The following is an 18,400-nucleotide window of genomic DNA, read 5'->3' as shown; positions in this document are numbered from 1 at the left end:
TTTCAACCCTTCCCAAACCCCCGCCACAACCTCCCCTCCACCCTTACAAAAAAGGGAGTTGTTTGAAGAGAATTCTGGCTCACTGCTCGGGTTCCTGCACTACACTAGTACAATTAGCCTCAGGGCTCTTTCACACTGAGGCAGTGCGGTACTTTTACCGCACCCCACCACCATCCAATGAAAGTCTATGGAAACCTTCATACTGGGACGATACGGTGCAACGGAACTGACGTTTTCGCCGCATCCCCGCGGCAGGTCAAGTAGTATGTTAACACTGCAGCAAGTTGCAGCATTCTGCGTTAGCCCGGAAGTCATGTTAGTCTATGGCGCGACGTTGCAGCATGCATGCATTTTAATAACAATACGCTTCTGTGCACTTCCACGTACCCGAAGCAGGAAGTGACATCAAGCGCGCGTCACTTCCTGCTTGGCCAGCGGCCAGACAGCACAAAACTGTGGTGTTCCCAAATTCCTCTAGCCATGCCATATGCAAGGGGCCCAACGCTCATGCTAAAATCTATTGGAAACCTGTGTGCACTACACTGGCAGCAATAAATCAGATTTAATCAGAGAGGGATCTATCTGATAATCAAATCTGCTGCCCCATCTGCCAATGAATGGTCGCCAAAAGGTGGCCATACACTGGTCGATTTGCCACCAGATCGACCAACAGATAGTTCCCTCTCTGATCGAATCTGATCAGAGAGGGATCGTATGGCTGCCTTTACTGCAAACAGATTGTGAATCGATTTCAGCCTGAAACCGATCACAATCTGTGAAGCTGCTGCTGCCCCCTTCCCCCGCATACATTACCTGCTCTGGCCGGCGCGTGTCCCCTGGTCTCCGCTGTCACTTTTCCGTGCTCGGCTCCTGCAGCGTCACTGAACTTCCTGCCGGGGAAGTTTAAACAGTAGAGGGCGCTCTACTGTTTAAACTTCCTGTCGGGACAGATAGTTCAGTGACGCTGGAGGAGCCAAGCACGGAGAAGTGACAGCGGAGACCAGGGGACACGCGCTGGCCGGAACAGGTAATGTAATGCCGCTAGCGTCGGGCATTCGAACGCCGCTATCGACACACTCCCAACCCGCCAGCGATCAAGCGAAATCTTCCGCACGGACGGATCAACGGGAACGATTGATTTTGGACGGAAATCGATCGTTCTGTCAGCGTTTGCGCAACGATTTCACAGCAGATTCGATCACAGTGATCGAATCTGCTGTATATCGGCGGGAAAATTTTTAGGTGTATGGGCCCCTTTACTGAACAATTTTGATACTACCAGCAAGATGTCACATTTATATTCTACCCTAACGTCATGCTTAAGAAACTCATATTTTGCACCAGCCATTTTGAAACTTTGTAAGCCATCTACTATCCTTGGAATTTGCCAAATGGCAGGAGCCATGTTAACAGTCTGCACCACTTACAGCAGCCACCCTGTCCTTCTTGTCTAATGCAGTATTCTCTCCAGAATTTTTTTCCTGCCGGGTGGCATGAAAAAGTAGCTAGGCGAGATGAGAGAATGCAGGGCCAGCGCTTCTGTGCACAATTCTGCTTGCAGCAGAGGAGGTGAGCCGATGACAGCAGGGTGCTAATGAAAACTAGCCGGGTGCACCACCCGGCTAAAAGAGCCTGGGGAGAACACTGTAATGACTACCATGAAGCATATCCACACTTTCTTCTCCAATGCCAGCAGCCAGAAGCGACGTACAGACCCTGCCCCAATGCCGGGTGCCATCCCACATCCTACCAATACCGACAGACAGGGGTGCTACATTCACATTCTGCCTCAGTGCCAGCCACATACCACCCACAAAATATTTCCTAGTGTCAGTCACGTACCATCCAAAAACGTAGGCCACAATGCCAGCCACCTCTCATCTACAAATTCTGCCCCAGTGCTCACCACATTCCATTGACAAAATCTGTCCAATGACACACACACACGCACACACTATGCCCCACTGCAAGCCATCCACACATTTTGTGCCAGCTACATCCCATCCATATTATTCTGATTCAGTACCAGCCTCAATAATCCACATTGTCTTCCCCAGTGCCAGACACATTCTGCTCTAGAGCCAGGCATACGCCATTGACATATTCTGCCCCATATCATCAAAAAAATTCTGGCCTATCAACAGCCACATTGTGCCTTAGTGCCAGATACATAGCATCCACACATTTTGCCCCAGTGCCAGCCATACACCAGCCACACATTCTACCCCAGTGCCAGCCATACACCAGCCACACATTCTACCCCAATACCAGCCATACACCAGCCACACATTCTACCCCAATACCAGCCATACACCAGCCACACATTCTACCCCAATACCAGCCATACACCAGCCACACATTCTACCCCAATACCAGCCATACACCAGCCACACATTCTATCCCAATACCAGCCGTACACCAGCCACACATTCTACCCCAATACCAGCCATACACCAGCCACACATTCTACCCCAATACCAGCCATACACCAGCCACACATTCTACCCCAATACCAGCCATACACCAGCCACACATTCTACCCCAACACCAGCCACACATCCTGCCCCAATGCCAGCCATACACCAGCCACACATTCTACCCCAATGCCAGCCAAACATCATCCACACATTCTACTCAAATACCAGCCATACACCATCCACACATTCTGCCCAATACCAGCCATACACCAGCCACACATTCTGCCCCAATGCCAGCCACACAGTCTACCCCAATACCAGCCATACACCAGCCACACTTTCTGCCCCAATGCCAACCATACACCAGCCACACATTCTGCCCCAATGCCAGCCATACACCAGCCACACATTCTGCCCCAATGCCAGCCATAAACCAGCCACACATTCTGCCCCAATGCCAGCCATACACCAGCCACACATTCTGCCCCAATGCCAGCCATACACCAGCCACACATTCTGCCCCAATGCCAGCCATACACCAGCCACACATTCTGCCCCAATGCCAGCCATACACCAGCCACACATTCTGCCCCAATGCCAGCCATACACCAGCCACACATTCTGCCCCAATGCCAGCCATACACCAGCCACATATTCTGCCCCAATGCCAGCCATACACCAGCCACACATTCTGCCCCAATGCCAGCCATACACCAGCCACACATTCTAGCCCCAATACCAGCCATACACCATCTACAACCCTTTCCCCAAAGCCAGTCATATCAACCACAAACTCTGCCCTAAAGCCAAGTATATGCCAGCCTCACTCTCAGCCATATAATATCCTCACACTGTGCCCCAAAGTCATATCATCCACAAATTCTACCTCAATGCCATCTACCCGTGATCCTCAACCTAAAGCTCCAAATCTGGCACCAAATAAGGCCTCCTTGAAATTAATAATTGGTGAGCTGGGAGTCCCAATTTTTGTAAACCATCAACAGTGTTAGCTCATTACTCTTTTCTGTACAAACTGAAACTTCTATACAAACCTTACAGCCTACTCACAGGCCCTCCCTGTAATTCACACTACTAGACAAACTCTCCCTACTACTTTTATAGAAGCATTGTCAGCTGTATTCCCCCTCCCTGAACGACTCATCACCCAGACATCCTCTTCCTCTATAAAACGTACTGTCTCCCTGATAGTACAGCTTTTACCCCAGACATACATAGCAAGAGAACCCCCTTCTTCTGCAAACAGTTGTCTGCCACATCCCACTTCCCCAAAATAATTTCCACCACTGCCATCCAGTCTACTTATTAAGATACTAAACAGCCCCTACAACCAACCCACCATGACGCCACAAAAAAACCCTCCATCCCATTCCACCATCACCCTACCAGCCCTTACCCGATTACCCCAGCACTCTAGCCCCTATACTTCCTCAACTTGTCACCCCCCAGTACATAGTGTCACATCCAAACAACCCCCTACAGTACTACCTACCCAATATTCCCCATCAACAAGTCACCTTACTTATCAAACTGCCAGTCCAAACAATCAACCCCCCCTATTCCCCTGCCACCCCAGACACCCCAACACATCCCTCTATCTCTGGTCACTCTATAAAGCCGCTGTACCAATGCACCATGAAACCCCCAAAAAAACTCTCCAGCCCATTCCCACATCCATCCTCACCATACCACCACCTCTGTCCTTATCCTTTTACCCCAACATCACTACCCTTCCTCATTGTGTCACCCCATCACCTCCTACATATCCTGTCACCTCCAAAAACTCCAAGAACCCCCTATAGCACTGCCACTACAATATTCTCCATCAACCTATCACATCCCATACTGCCAGTCCAAACACCCGAACCACCACCTCTCTTCATTCTGCCACCCTCGACAGCCCCTCTAGCCAGTCACCCCAACACCCCCCTTTGTTTCTGGCCACCCGATCACCCTGAATACCCTGGCAGCCACACCTCAAACCGGCTCTTCGTGACTCCGTTCATTTCTCTCCTCATGGAGGCGGCGGTGCTGCTCCCTTTTGTGTCCCAATGTCTCCGCGTGACAGCGGATGTCACAGGCTCGGGTGACAGCTCCTATCCGGGCGTGGCCAGGCTTCCTCCCCCCGGCGGCTGTCGGGTGTTATCACCGGCGGAGACCCCGGATCCTCTCCCGTCTCTGAGGCCTTTAACTTTAGCCCAAAACAATAACACCCGCACCTGCCAGCATCGACGCCTGCGATTGGCTCACTGGAGAAGAAGGGGCTGGGCTTCGGGGCTGACAGCTGATCGCAGGCGGAGCGGTTTGTTGGAAACCGGCAGCCGGGCCCGGAGGAGCGGTGGGGCCTCCAGTGCAGTCCTGACGCCCGCCTCACCCCACAGCTCGCCCGGGAATTCCTTTACTAGAGTCGCTGTCCCTTTCCTTAGGCGTAACGCAGGCCATAGGCTGAATAAAGCTATTTAAACGTGACGTCATCACCGCGGGAATTCTTAGAAAGGGGCCAGCCAGGCATTTAAAGGGGTAGCTGGCGTTTCCGCCAATCGTGCGATGCTCCATTGCTAGCAGTGGGTGAAATGTATGGGAGTAGTTGGCAGTGTTGCCAAATCTTGCTTTTTATTGCTTTTGTAATAGTTAACAGGACAGGCACAAAAAACACTGGAGGAAAAGTGGGGAAACTGTACCCAGTCAGTATCCATTACATTCAACAGCTAAAATCTGATTGATTCTCTTTGTATCAGGCTTGATAAATCGCCTGGGACCCACTACAAAGCGCTATCGCAATTGCTAGCGATTTGTGGTAGTGCTTTGCATGCAATTTTGGGAGCGATTTCCCTGCTCCTATACAATACCTAAGAATGGAAACGCTCCAAAAATGCTGCATGTCCTGTGATTGTGATTTGCCTAATCACAATCTAGTGTAATCTGCCCCATCCTTCTACATACCCAGAGTGTTTAGGGAAATCGCTAGCAATTGAAAGTGATCCCTAATGCTGGGAATACATGGTACGTTTTTTGCTAAGAATTGTTCTGATAGATGCCTTCAATGATAAAATTCCGACATGTCCGATGTTCTGCTTAATTAGTTTACGCTCGATTTCTCATAGAAGTGAATGGAAAAAAGATAAGAAAAACTAGTGGAACATAAGAGAATCGAGCAGAAAATCGATCGTGCGCCGAATCAAATGCGAAAAAACGTACCATGTATTCCCAGCATAAGATTTACCTGCCAGATAGATAATTTTCAACATGTTGAAAATTATCTTTCTAACCATCTATCTGCCGAGCAATTAGGCATTGTTCTACTCAGCAGGAGATAACCAGAAAACAATGCACGGGAGATAATGACCAGTCTCTACCAGCACTTTATAGAAAATCTGATGCTGGGAATACACGGTACGTTTTTCGCATTCGTTTCGGCGCGCAATCTATTAGCCATTCGATTTTCTGCTCGATTCTCTTATCTATCACCCGTTTTTCTTATCTTTTTTCCATTCACTTCTATGAGAAATTGAGCGGAAACTAATTGAGCGGAACATCGTACATGTCGGAATCTTATTATCGAAGGCATCTATCGGAATGATTCTTAGCAAAAAAACTTAACGTGTATTCCCAGCATAATGCTCAAAAAAAAAGCTCTAGTGTTGGATCTGAAGGCTTAAGGTGACCATTATCGAGACGATTGTTTGTACAATGGATTCTTCCAATCAAATTCAATCGTAATATATGTCGAATTGATACGGTTTTCGGACTGATTCCATTAATCCGACTGAATTGGATAGGAGCTTTACTTCTGTTAAGGTTGCCATTAACAATGTGATTCTTTGGAATCTATCAGAATCTATCATTAGGGCCCACTAACGGAAGGATAGCTGCTATCTAATTCGATCGGGTTTGTATATATAGATTATATATATGCAATCGATATTATGATTAGAACTGAGAATTGATCATCCTTAGAATCGAGTATTGTTAATGGCCACCTTTTACACATTCCGTAATATTTTTCTATAAGATCAACTGATCAGTAATTTCCAATCAAGAAAAAGATCGACTTTGCATTCATGATCTAGAATCAGAATTTTTACATGATTGGGTGGATAGCGACCTCTTGAACTAGGTTTTAGATAGGTTATATAATAACTACAGGGCTGGTTCTAGTAACAATGGGGCCCCAGGGCAAAATAAGCTCAGGGACCCCCCCCAACAGATACCCCTCGACCAAAAAGCAGCATTAGGGGTTCTTTGTTGCAGCCAAATTTCCCTCCTGGGCCCCTGAGCTGGCTGTGGCTGTGGACCCTCCCAATCACCTCCCAACTTAATTGTGGCCCCTGGGCCCCTGCAGAGTCTTTGCTAGTGTAGTGTCTCACCTGCCCACCAGCACAGGTGATACGCTACTCTGCCAAAGACTCTGCAGAGGTGCCAGGGAGAAACAGTTAAGACACTTTGGGGACCCCTACATGCTCCGGGGCAATTGCCCCCTTTGCCTGTATGGTAGCGCCGGCCCTGAATAACTACAGCAATGGTAGTACAGAGGCGCCAAAAGAGTAAAAAGAGTATTTCTTTAAAATGAAGTAGGTAGCGGTGGACTTACCCCTCCAAAGCAGACACAAAAATGCCGTTTCAGGTAAGGTGTAAAGCGTTTCGCAGGTATATCCCACTTCCTCAGGCAATAAATAGAAGCATATAACCAATGTGGTCCGGTACGTAGCCTGGCGCCTCTGAGGTCGAGTCGACTTCCTCCGGGGGAAAAATTTGGGTGCCAGATATTTAGAGGCACTCAAGATAATCTGAATTTTTGACCACAGCATTCTTTTGAACTGGGGAAGTAGGCTGCGACCCAGTGATTCAGTTCTAATATTTGACTCCCTGGTAGTGAGAGGTAAGGCCGTCACTTGATTCCTATTTACACTTAACTATTTAATTGGATTTTTGGTGCCTTATGTTAGATTATCGTATGCTCATTTTTGGCAAGTCTGATTGATAATGACTCTATATTAAAGTACCCCTGAATCAAATGAGAACCCTGTGAATTAAACATATTTTCTTAAAGTGGACCCAAATTAAAAATTCAAGATTTCAGAAATAAAATCTATTTTCTAACGTATAATAATAAATAGCAGCCTTTTTTCAGCTGCTTGATGACAAATATAAAATATTTTACATTTATTGCAGAAACCCCTCCCTTCCTTTCAAATTGCCGGACAGAATCCGGCAAAATGCTGGAGTAGGTAGTGTCCAGCAATGGAGCAATTGCTAATGGCTGCCACCTGTATAACCCTAGTTATGAAAAGAGAAGGGTGAAAGCATGCACTGAAATGCTCATAGGCTTGAATGAGTGTTTATTTATCTTTGTATGTGTCAAACTAGTGCAACTAAGTATTTTGAATTAAAAAAATGTTTGGTTTGGGTCCGCTTTAATACTTACCTCCCATTGCATCAGCCCGTCATTTATTTTATTATTTATTACGCAGAGCTGTACAGAGTATATTGTCACCTAACTGTCCCTCAGAGGGGCTCACAATCTAATCCCTAGCATAGTCATGTGCCTATGTATGTATCGTGTCATGCATGTATCATAGTCTAGGTCCAATTTAGGGGGAAGCCAATTTACTTATCTTTATGTTTTTGGGATGTGTGAGGAAACCAGAGTGCTCTGAGAAAACCCACGTAGACACAGGGAGAACATACAAACTCCTTTCAGATGTTGACCTAGCTGAGATTCCACCGGGGACACAGCGCTGCAAGACGAGAGCGCTAACCACTATGCCACCGTGCTGCCTTGTCATGCTGTCTTGTTCCTCCCTGGCCCTGTTCATTCGCTCTCCCAGTTTGAAAATCGGTCCCTCCATTTTCAAAAATGGTGCCATCCAGGAACTGAGGGGAAAAGGGGCATTGAGTAGAATGGCCTGGTGTAGACAAAGGAGGAGCACTACCTCCTCCTCATTTGGACATATTTGATGGGTGTCATAGTCCAGTATTTAACCTCTTCAGGACCACAGGCTTTACCCCCCCCCCCCCCCCCCCTAAAGATCAGGCCATTTTTTGTAAAATGGGCCACTGCAGCTTTAAGGCCAAGCTGCAGGGCTGCACAACACAGCACAACTGTCCCCAGTACAGCACTGATCTAGATTGCAGCGCTGTACACCGTATTTAGACAGCGGTTTTGCTGCTGAGAGACTGAAGGCTTCGCTCCGCCTAGCCCCAGGACTTTACGCCGATAGGCGTTAGGCGGTCCTGGGGCTGCCGCGGTGGCCACGCCCATCGGCGTGACGTGGTCGGCAAGCAGTTAAGGGGAGGATTGCGGAGATCCAAGGGGGAGCAGAGAGGTAAGAAGGTTGCTGTGATCTATGGCTCAGTACTAACTTCACACACACATGGTTGCCTGAACAGAACCACGCTCAGTTCAGGGGTACTTTAATCGGACTTCAGCAGAAATTTAATGAAGGATCAGTCGATCTGTTAACCCTGAACTGCTCAATGCAGTACAGAGCTATGCGGCCATCTGCTTGACTGAGATTTTCCATTTTGCCTAATTCCATCTTCAATAGATAAATTGCCAAAAGTTAAAGTGGGATTTTCATTTACCCACTGTTCTGTGTTTATTATTTAGTCTACATGCAGTCTGCATTGCAAGCATTCCAATATGTTTCTGATGTAATGAATCTTATTTCAGTCAGCCTGGCTCTATTCTAGTACACTGCTTTGGAGAGGACAGCTTGTTATCTCCCCACCCACATTCTTGCTCCTCGCTGATTGGCTGAGGGCAGTTTAGTGTGACGGGAGGCTGAGAAGAGAAATACATCTCACCCCTCTACAGAAGCTGCTGAAATACGATCTATGCTGTGCTCACATGTGTTTACAAAGCAAGACAGATATGACAGTGCACTTTCTAGGAGTAAAAAAGAGTAAGGGAGGAAATGACATATAGATTGGCTTCAGTCAAAGGTAGTGAAGATGGAAAATGCCTAGAACAGTTTTCTCTTTATTTACTATATAGAATTCACTGAAATCAAAATTGCATAATACAATACATACTGTATGTTATGTAAGAACAAATATTTATCTACATATATATGTGTTTTTTTTTTCCTGGGATAGTTTGGCTTTCCCTGCTGCTTTAAAAGCGGATTGACCTGGTAAGTTGGGCTGGTGTAAACAGCATGGGGGCCCCAGGGCAAAGAAAACTTGTGGGCCTCCTACCCTTCAGCAAACTCACTTCTGGGTACCCCCGATCTGGCTGCTGACAACAACTCCACCTAGGTGGTCTGATTGGTGGTGTTTTTGAAGCTAGTATGGTTTAGTAACCCAGCAGCAAACTCCATAGGGAACAGTTCTCCAACCTCAGCAGCCTTTACATCTTGAAACGTTGAAATTGTCTGAAAAGAATGGGCGTAGTTATTATACAAAATATAAGGGAAGATGCCGAGAGCCCAGTATAGTGTAGTATGTACTGTGAATTGGGTATGAAAGGTAAGTATAGATAGGTTATACTCACAAACATGGGTTACCGTCCAGGTAACCACTATGAAGGTTGATGAGGAGATTAGACCTGTCCCCACTCAGGATTAAGAAGTCGCTCTTTGTAGATCGAGAAAAGGGGAAATTCCCCTCCACCAGGGGTGAAACAACAGCAATGGTAGTACAGAGGTGCCAAAAGAGTAAAAACAGTATTATCAGAGTTAGCGTACCTTATCAGAGTAGCATAGTGATCGCTACGAAGTTATGCCTGCTAATTGGCAATGACGAGAGCTCCACTCGTCCTACCCTGAGCCCCTGCGGGTCCAATCACTTTAAAGGACATTATCCCTGCTCTGTGATTGGCCCAATAGGCTGCCTGTCAAGTGACAGGCAGCCTATTGGGCCAATCAAAGTGCAGGGATAATGTCCTTTAAAGTGATTGAACCCGAAAGGGGCTCTGGAACCAGTGCCTATAGCCTCCCAAGATAGACGACCAGCCCTGGTGTATACTACTGCAAATACAAAACAGATACACAGTATTTTAGCTATTCCTCCTTATGATCTGATATGAGCCAAACAAGCTACAAGCTGTTGTCACCTAATAGCAGATAAATAAAAAAATATCTACACCAAGCATTACAAAATTATCTTGACATCTTTATCATTAGCAGAAAAAAAACTGAATATTCTGCAGCTCAATATGCAAAGCTAATTAAACTAGAAACACACAATATATAGGGTAAACAGGGGCGTAACTAGACATCACTAGGCCCCCCTGCGAAACTTTGGAAGGGGCCCCCCCACCCCCTTCGCTTTCTGCACAGGAAAACTGAGGACCAATGTGTTTTCCCCATGCAGAGAATAACACTTATGGTGGCCATACATGGTACAATAAAATGTTTGATTATTCGATCTGAAGATCGAATCAAATGAAAGTTGAAAAGTATTTTTTTTTTCAATCATGAAATTTGAACGATTCTCCCGTTTTTTTCGAGAAAAATCAGATCGGACATGGTGGAAAAATCTTTATATTCAATCTAACGGAATAATCGAACTAAATTATCTAATCGAAAAAAAAGAAAAATTGCACTATGTATTTAGACTTTATTAAAGGAAATGTCAGGCAATCTATGCTACCCCCAGATCTACTTACCTGGGGCTTCCTCCAGCCTCTTGCAGCCAACAAGGACTTGTCGCAGCTCTGTTCCCAGTACATACATACACACACAGCCATATTATTTTACTACATGAGAGCACATGCTATATGGAGGAACAACAATGACATGCTGAACATAAGATATAGTATTCACTGTAACTTTGGCAAAGCATTCAGAATGTCACTGATTGATACTGTTATTACAGGATCTGGGACTCTGTGTGAGACAACAAGCTCTCAATGAAGCAGCAACAGTCAGACATCAACCGTTCCGAATCCACTGTGTCCAGTAATCAGACACCATAAGGTCACTAGTGTGTGTGTGTGTGATAAGAATCTAGGAATCTCTTCTGAGGGACAATCTTCAACTTTTTTACGAACCCTAGGGAGCAGGGACAGTGTACAAATTTCAAAGTGTGTATGATTCCTTATCTGTGTAGTGGACACATGCATTCAACATAGTAATGGTATGAGAGTAGAATACGTTTTCTCTCCATGCCCTTAGTTGCTTGTCAGTCTCTCAAACTTTTTCCCCCAAGGGGCCCCCTGAGGCTTCTGGGTCCCCCTGTGAAGGCATCCCTTGCAGGGTCTATTGTTACGCCCCTGAGGGTAAACAGTTTTACATCAGTGATTTTATTCTAACTGGCATCTTGGAGCATATTTGAAATCGGCGCCGGTAGACTTGGGCGCAGGATACAGCAGTATATGACTGATCACACAAGTCCGGGCCGATTTAATTACTATTCCCCCTCCAGGCCGCCATGGATAGTGGGGAAATGAAATAATTCGGCTTCCAGCGATTGCTGGAGGCCGAATTATTGTGTTTTTTAAGCAAATTCGACTCCGTCTTCTGACGGAGCCAACGTTACTCACTGAGCTATAGACTGATTCCCATTACAGTCTATGGCGGCGCTGACTGCGCCCAAATCTAGCAGCGCTGAAAAGCACTGCTCCGGCATCTTGAGCCAGTGTTTTTTACAGGAAGATGCTTATTGTTTGCTAATAATAAAGTTAGCAGAGATTTGTAATACAGTACTGTGCATTATACTGTATATTCATTTTTATTTAGGGATTTTTTAAAGTTGTATTGAATTCCCAAAATGAATATGCATGAGGTTATATTTTTATGGTGACAATGTGATACATGATTTACTTAAAAGGGTACCTGGAGTGACATGTAGCACAATTAAATAAACGTGACCATATACAGTAGTACCAATCCTATTTTAAATTTACTTTTTTTTTTCTATTATTTCTTCAGTGCAATTTTATAATATATTCTAAGGTGTCCCCCCCCCCCCCACACACACACACACAACTTAACTGTGCTCCCAGGGGCCCCTGCAAAGTCTTTGGCGGAGTAGTGTCTCACCTGTGCTGGAAGGCACACTCTTTTGTCAGTGTATGGCTCCATGCTCCCCATCTTCATCCACCGCTGGCTGCATCTTCTCTGTGACCCGTGGCATTTTATTACGTAATAACATGTACCGGGTCACGGAAGATAGGTGTAACGATTGCGGAATTCTCTCCGTGATCAGCGCACAAGACGTGCGCTGACACTGCAGAAATCCTCCACAAGCGTGTAATTTGAGGGAACCCAGCAAAAGGTGCAATGCACCTGTAGAGGGAAATTCGTGTCGACAGATGGAGCTGTGGAGTGCAGAGGAACAGCTCCTCTGCCCTGCCACACACGCCAGACAGGAATTGCACGAAGGGAAGAAACGCAGGGCAAGATAGCCCTGAAAGAGAGAGATCAAAGTGACAGAGGGTATGTGTGTCCACCAAACTAGTCGCCACCCTGCGACGATGAACACACAACCATGAAGACAAAGTGAGAAGGCAATCGCCAGAGATGGCGATAGCTAACAGCGACACAAGACCGAATAAGCACAGATGAGGAATGTATGTATGTCCACCAATCTAGCCGCCAACCTGCGACGGTGGACACACAACAGAAGAAACCAAGTGAGAACGCAATCGCAAGAGATGCGATTGCGGAAGAGAATGAGCACAGGGACAGATTGTATGTGTGTGCACCAAACTAGTCGCCAACCCGCGACGGTGCATACACAACAGCAGATATGAAGTAGGAACGCAATCGCGAGAGAGGCGATTGCCAGAGGTGACACAAGGCTACAGCAAGGCAGAGCACGAGAGTAGCAAAGGCACAGCAAATAATACAATAAGGAGATAAGGAAAATAACAAACGCTAACTAAACGCGAACACCGCACTCATTCGCAACAGTGCACGCGTTTATGCGCGGTCTCCGCGTGATAAGCACAACAGAGACAAGCACGCCTAACTAACCACCGACAGACAAACATGAAACAGAGGACGCGAGCGCTTGCTTAACGGTTACCTCACCGAGCCTCCAGCAAGCGTTCGTAGCAGACAAGACAGATACACGAAAACAGGAATAAGCGAGAGATAGGATCCACAGCACTAGCGCAAGAGGCTAGTGCGATCCAGGAAGACAGAACAGAAGGATCCACAGCACTAGCGCAAGGCGAGTGCGATCCAAGTACAGCAAGAGAGTAGCAGACAAGAAGGATCCACAGCACTAGCGCAAGGCGAGTGCGATCCAAGTTTAGAAAGAGAGATGGAGATCAGATGGATCCACAGCACTAGCGCAAGGTGAGTGCGATCCTGGCAAGACAGATCAGATGAGATAGCTGGTAGCAACCGCTGCTCCAGCTATACTCCAAAAACAAACATCAGAACGACTTCCTGTCGACCACCGCTGGGACAGGACAATCGCACCGACAAACAAAACAGATATGCAATCCTAACTGCACTAGGGAACCTGCCTAGTGCAGTCCCAGGAATTACTCTAGACTAATCTTCAAACAATGAGCAAGGCTGACACTCAGGAGTGTTCCACAGGACTAACTCTAATGACCAGCCCAGATCTGTGATATCACATGATATATATAGAGCAAGCCTACAAAGGATGTGGCTAGGCAATCTGCATGACAAACGTATGCAAATTCCTTAGCAGCAAGCTGCCAAACTGACAAAAGGTCTCTCTTCCAGAGACCTGCAGAATGCAGACCTGAACAGTGGTCAAAATGCTGCCTGCCTGTGCAGGCAGCCGAGCGGATCCTCACAATAGGTGCCCCTGGGAGGATGAAGATGGGAGTGCATAGAGCCACAGACTGACAGAGGAGAGTGTCTGCCAGGACTTGTGACACACTACTCAGCTATGGCTGTGGCTGCAACAATGGACCCCTAATACTGCTTTGTCTGTTGGGGGGCCCCTCAGTTAATTTTTCCCAGGGGCCCCATTGTTACTAGAACCAACCCTGCTGACTAAGCTGTGCTTATTACTACATATAACCTAAAAATACACTATCTCTAGGTATACCTAGATTGTAAGCCTTTGGGCAGGGTCCTCCTCCTTTTGTGTCCTACCTGATCATGCACCTCCATTACTGTGAACCCATGCTATGCATCTGAGTGAACCTAACTTGCCTAATCTCCATGCTCCCCTCCAGTGACTGACTAAGCATTACCTTGTACTCATACTGTGCTGCATGATCTGGTCTTTCTTGTATTCCTGTATTGTCTTATCGCTGTATGTCACCCCTAAATATTGTTTGTAAACTAAACTAATGTCCAGCGCTGCGTAATATGTTGGCGCTTTATAAATACAATAAATAAATAAATACTACCTGCACCTCTTGTTACTTCTCTATTCCTTGATGCTGGGCATACATGGTAAGTTTTTGCGCAGGAATCGAGTCGCTGGCTTGATGCCGGCGCGTCACCGCTTGTCCGCGTCTGTGCGCGGATCGATTCCCGCTCGTCCCCACGGGCGCTTCTTATCAGCCGCTCTTTTTTTCTATTGTCTGCCCGCGGGGATCAAGCACAGAATCAATCCGCCGCGGTGATCGGACACGTCAGATATTATCAATCGAGCCATCAGCGGCTCGATTGATAACAAGAAACTTACCATGTATGCCCAGCATTAGATTGTAAGCTCACAAGGGCGGGGCTCTCTTATGGTTTTGCGTCTTGACACTTGCTATACATTTTGTTCATCTTGTTACATTATGAGACAAAAAAAAGGGAAGCCTCTGTCTTGCAGGGATTTAAAAAGTGAGAGGGCCGTCTGGTTAAAATATATGGAGGAATGCATCTAGGCCATTTGGCTGCCGCTGAGTTAATATATGAGGAGGGCATCTGGCTGGGCGTGAGGCTAGTAATGAAGGTGTGTGTGTGTGTGTGCTGGATGGCACGCCTCAGGCCAGGGAATGTTTAATGGGTTAATCTGCTTAGTCTCCTGCATTTTTATATCTTAAACCATCACTAAGAAGATTTACAGAGGGATTTCAGAGAGAGAATATATCAGTCACCTGGAAAACAAAATCCCTTTAAGGAAGTAGAGAAAAGGCTGCTATAGCAGGTCATGGTCCAGGTTTGTTTATGTAGTCAAAATCTCTAAACAACCTCTCCCAGAAAACCATTGCAACACTGGAGACATTGCAGCTGATCACAATGGTTAATGTTTACAGAGGATGGACTCAAGGTTAACAGAATATGCCATAAATATTACGTACTGCAGACACAATAGTCTGAGAATCACTAACAGACTTGCATTGGGCATAGCCACTAAAGCTAACAATATTTGGAGAAATAAATTCATCAAAGCAACCTGAACACCAGAACTTTTTTTTTTTTTAACTAAACCTTCCCATAAGGGTGGTTTGTAATGGTGTGCGCCATTGGGGGCAGCCTCACTACTTACCTATGGGATGCTACTCCTCTGGCCCCTGCCCCGTATGGGATGCACCATTCTCCACTTGACTGGCAGCATCGGCTGGATTTTTGTAGTTCCCATCAGTGTCACATCCACCGCAATGCATGCCAGGAGATGCAGTCCATGGATGCGAGTACAGAGTTGTCTTACACTATGGATTTGTTGCAAGTTTCTAATTAGCTGTAGAGATGGCCCGAATGGTTCGCCCAGCGAGTAGTTTGTGCGGATTTCTGCTGTCCGCGTCGGGAAGCGAATACATATCGTGTTCGACCCGCCCCCTATACTTTGTCATTGGGCTAAACTTTGACCCTCTACATCACAGTCAGCAGACACATGGCAGCCAATCAGGCTGCACTCCCTCCTGGACCCCTGCCCCCCCATAAAAAAGCAGCAGCGCCTGCCATGTTCTCAGTCTCTGTCTGCTGCTGTAGTGAAAGGAAGAGAGAGACGTTGTTGGAGATAGGGGAAGCGTTAGCTAGGCTCTTGTTGCTGAAAGCACATCAAAAAAGCTCTTTTGGAATCTAATATTCTCCTGGTGTGGTGTGTGTGTGTGTGTGTGTGCGCGTGCGTGTGTGTGTGTTAGACACTGACACTGCATAGATACAGCCCTGACTGTCGCAGCTGGCCCTTGCTGTACTGTGCCAGGCCCAGCACATTGTATTACCAGTGCACAGTGGTGCTCATCAGAGCTCGGATATCCGAGATACTCGGATATCCTAGCTCTTTTTTCACTATTCGAGCTCTAATACCAAGCTCGAATAGTATTAGCTATCCAGGCTGTGCTATCCAAGCGCACTCGGATAGCAATCAGCTATCCGGAGATATCCTAGCTATCCGAGCTCGGATAGCGTCACGAGCTCAGATAGCGTCACGACAGACGTCACCTCGAGTCCGCACAAGCGAATCAGAGGGCTCCCAGCCCTCTGACTGCAGCCAATCACAGAGGGAGAGCCTGGCCAAGCCCCCCTCTATAAATACCAGACGCCATCTTGCCTCACTCGTCCTGCTTGCGACTTACTGACTGATAGTACTGAGAGACTGCTCCAGTGCTTTTTGTCTGTGTGCAAGTGCATTTCTATTGTTCTAAACAGGGCTGCCCAATAGGTCGATCGCGATCTACCGGTAGATCGCGACCGCCTTCCGCGTCTCGTAAAATTTGTTGCGGCCAGCAGCTCGTGTTTAGCTGCTGGCCAATAAGGATGCATGCGAGGAGAGAGGGAGGAGAGAGGCGGCGCGGCCGCTACGTCATGGCTGGGGGCGGCGACGGGCAGCCTGCAACGTGCGTGCTTGTAACGTACCCGGCGCCGCCCCCAGCCATGACGTAGCGGCCGCGCCGCCTCTCTCTTCGCCGCCGCTTCTCCCCTCCTGCATCCCATTGGCCTGCCAGAGTCTCTCCTCGCCGCCTCTTCTCCTCTGACTGCCTGCAGGTACATATACCTGGCTAGCCTACACTGGGGGCCCATACACCCGGCTAACTACACTGAGGGCCCATACACCCGGCTAACTACACTGAGGGCCCATACACCCGGCTAACTACACTGAGGGCCCATACACCCGGCTAACTACACTGAGGGCCCATACACCCGGCTAACTACACTGGGGGCCCATATACCTGGCTAACCTACACTGGGGGCCCATATACCTGGCTAACCTACACTGAGGGCCCATATACCTGGCTAACCTACACTGGGGGCCCATATACCTGGCTAACCTACACTGGGGGCCCATATACCTGGCTAACCTACACTGGGGGCCCATATACCTGGCTAACTTACACTGAGGGCCCATATACCTGGCTAACCTACACTGAGGGCCCATGTACCTGGCTAACCTACACTGGGGGCCCATATACCTGGCTAACCTACACTGAGGGCCCATATACCTGGCTAACCTACACTGAGGGCCCATATACCTGGCTCACCTACACTGAGTGCCCATATACCTGGCTAACCTACACTGGGGGCCCATATACCTGGCTAACCTACACTGAGGGCCCATATACCTGGCTAACCTACACTGAGCGCCCATATACCTGGCTAACCTACACTGAGGGCCCATATACCTGGCTAACCTACACTGGGGGCCCATATACCTGGCTAACCTACACTGAGGGCCCATATACCTGGCTAACCTACACTGAGCGCCCATATACCTGGCTAACCTACACTGAGGGCCCATATACCTGGCTAACCTACACTGAGGGCCCATATACCTGGCTAACCTGCACTGGGGGCCCATATACCTGGCTAACCTACACTGGGGGCCCATATACCTGGCTAACCTACACTGAGGGCCCATATACCTGGCTAACCTGCACTGGGGGCCCATATACCTGGCGAACCTACACTGGGGGCCCATATACCTGGCTAACCTACACTGAGGGCCCATATGCCTGGCTAACCTACACTGAGAGCCCATATACCTGGCTAACCTACACTGAGGGCCCATATACCTGGCTAACCTACACTGGGGGCCCATATACCTAACTAATTTACACTGAGGGCCCATATACCTGGCTAACCTACACTGAGGGCCCATATACCTGGCTAACCTACACTGAGGGCCCATATGCCTGGCTAACCTACACTAAG

The 18,400-nt window shown here is 47.6% G+C and overlaps 1 protein-coding gene across 2 annotated transcripts in view; it reads right to left on the bottom strand.

Moving 5' to 3' along the window:
* The window catches only part of FBXL20 (F-box and leucine rich repeat protein 20), a 106,603-nt gene extending 101,774 nt beyond the window's left edge, over window positions 1–4,829 (bottom strand). The window contains exon 1 of one of the 2 annotated variants that reach the window (XM_068262399.1): window positions 4,412–4,829. In XM_068262399.1, the coding sequence (XP_068118500.1) occupies window positions 4,412–4,453 (42 nt within the window). In that variant the 5' untranslated portion in view covers window positions 4,454–4,829. The remainder of the gene's footprint in view (window positions 1–4,411) is intronic. The other variant, XM_068262400.1, reaches the window with a different exon arrangement.
* Between the last annotated feature and the right edge of the window lie 13,571 nt (window positions 4,830–18,400).

The sequence above is a fragment of the Hyperolius riggenbachi genome, chromosome 12 (genome assembly GCF_040937935.1).
Source record: "Hyperolius riggenbachi isolate aHypRig1 chromosome 12, aHypRig1.pri, whole genome shotgun sequence".
In the NCBI taxonomy this organism is placed as follows: Eukaryota; Metazoa; Chordata; class Amphibia; order Anura; family Hyperoliidae; genus Hyperolius; species Hyperolius riggenbachi.
The sequence above is the reverse complement of the archived record's forward strand: the minus strand, read 5'-3'. Positions and strand labels throughout refer to the sequence as shown.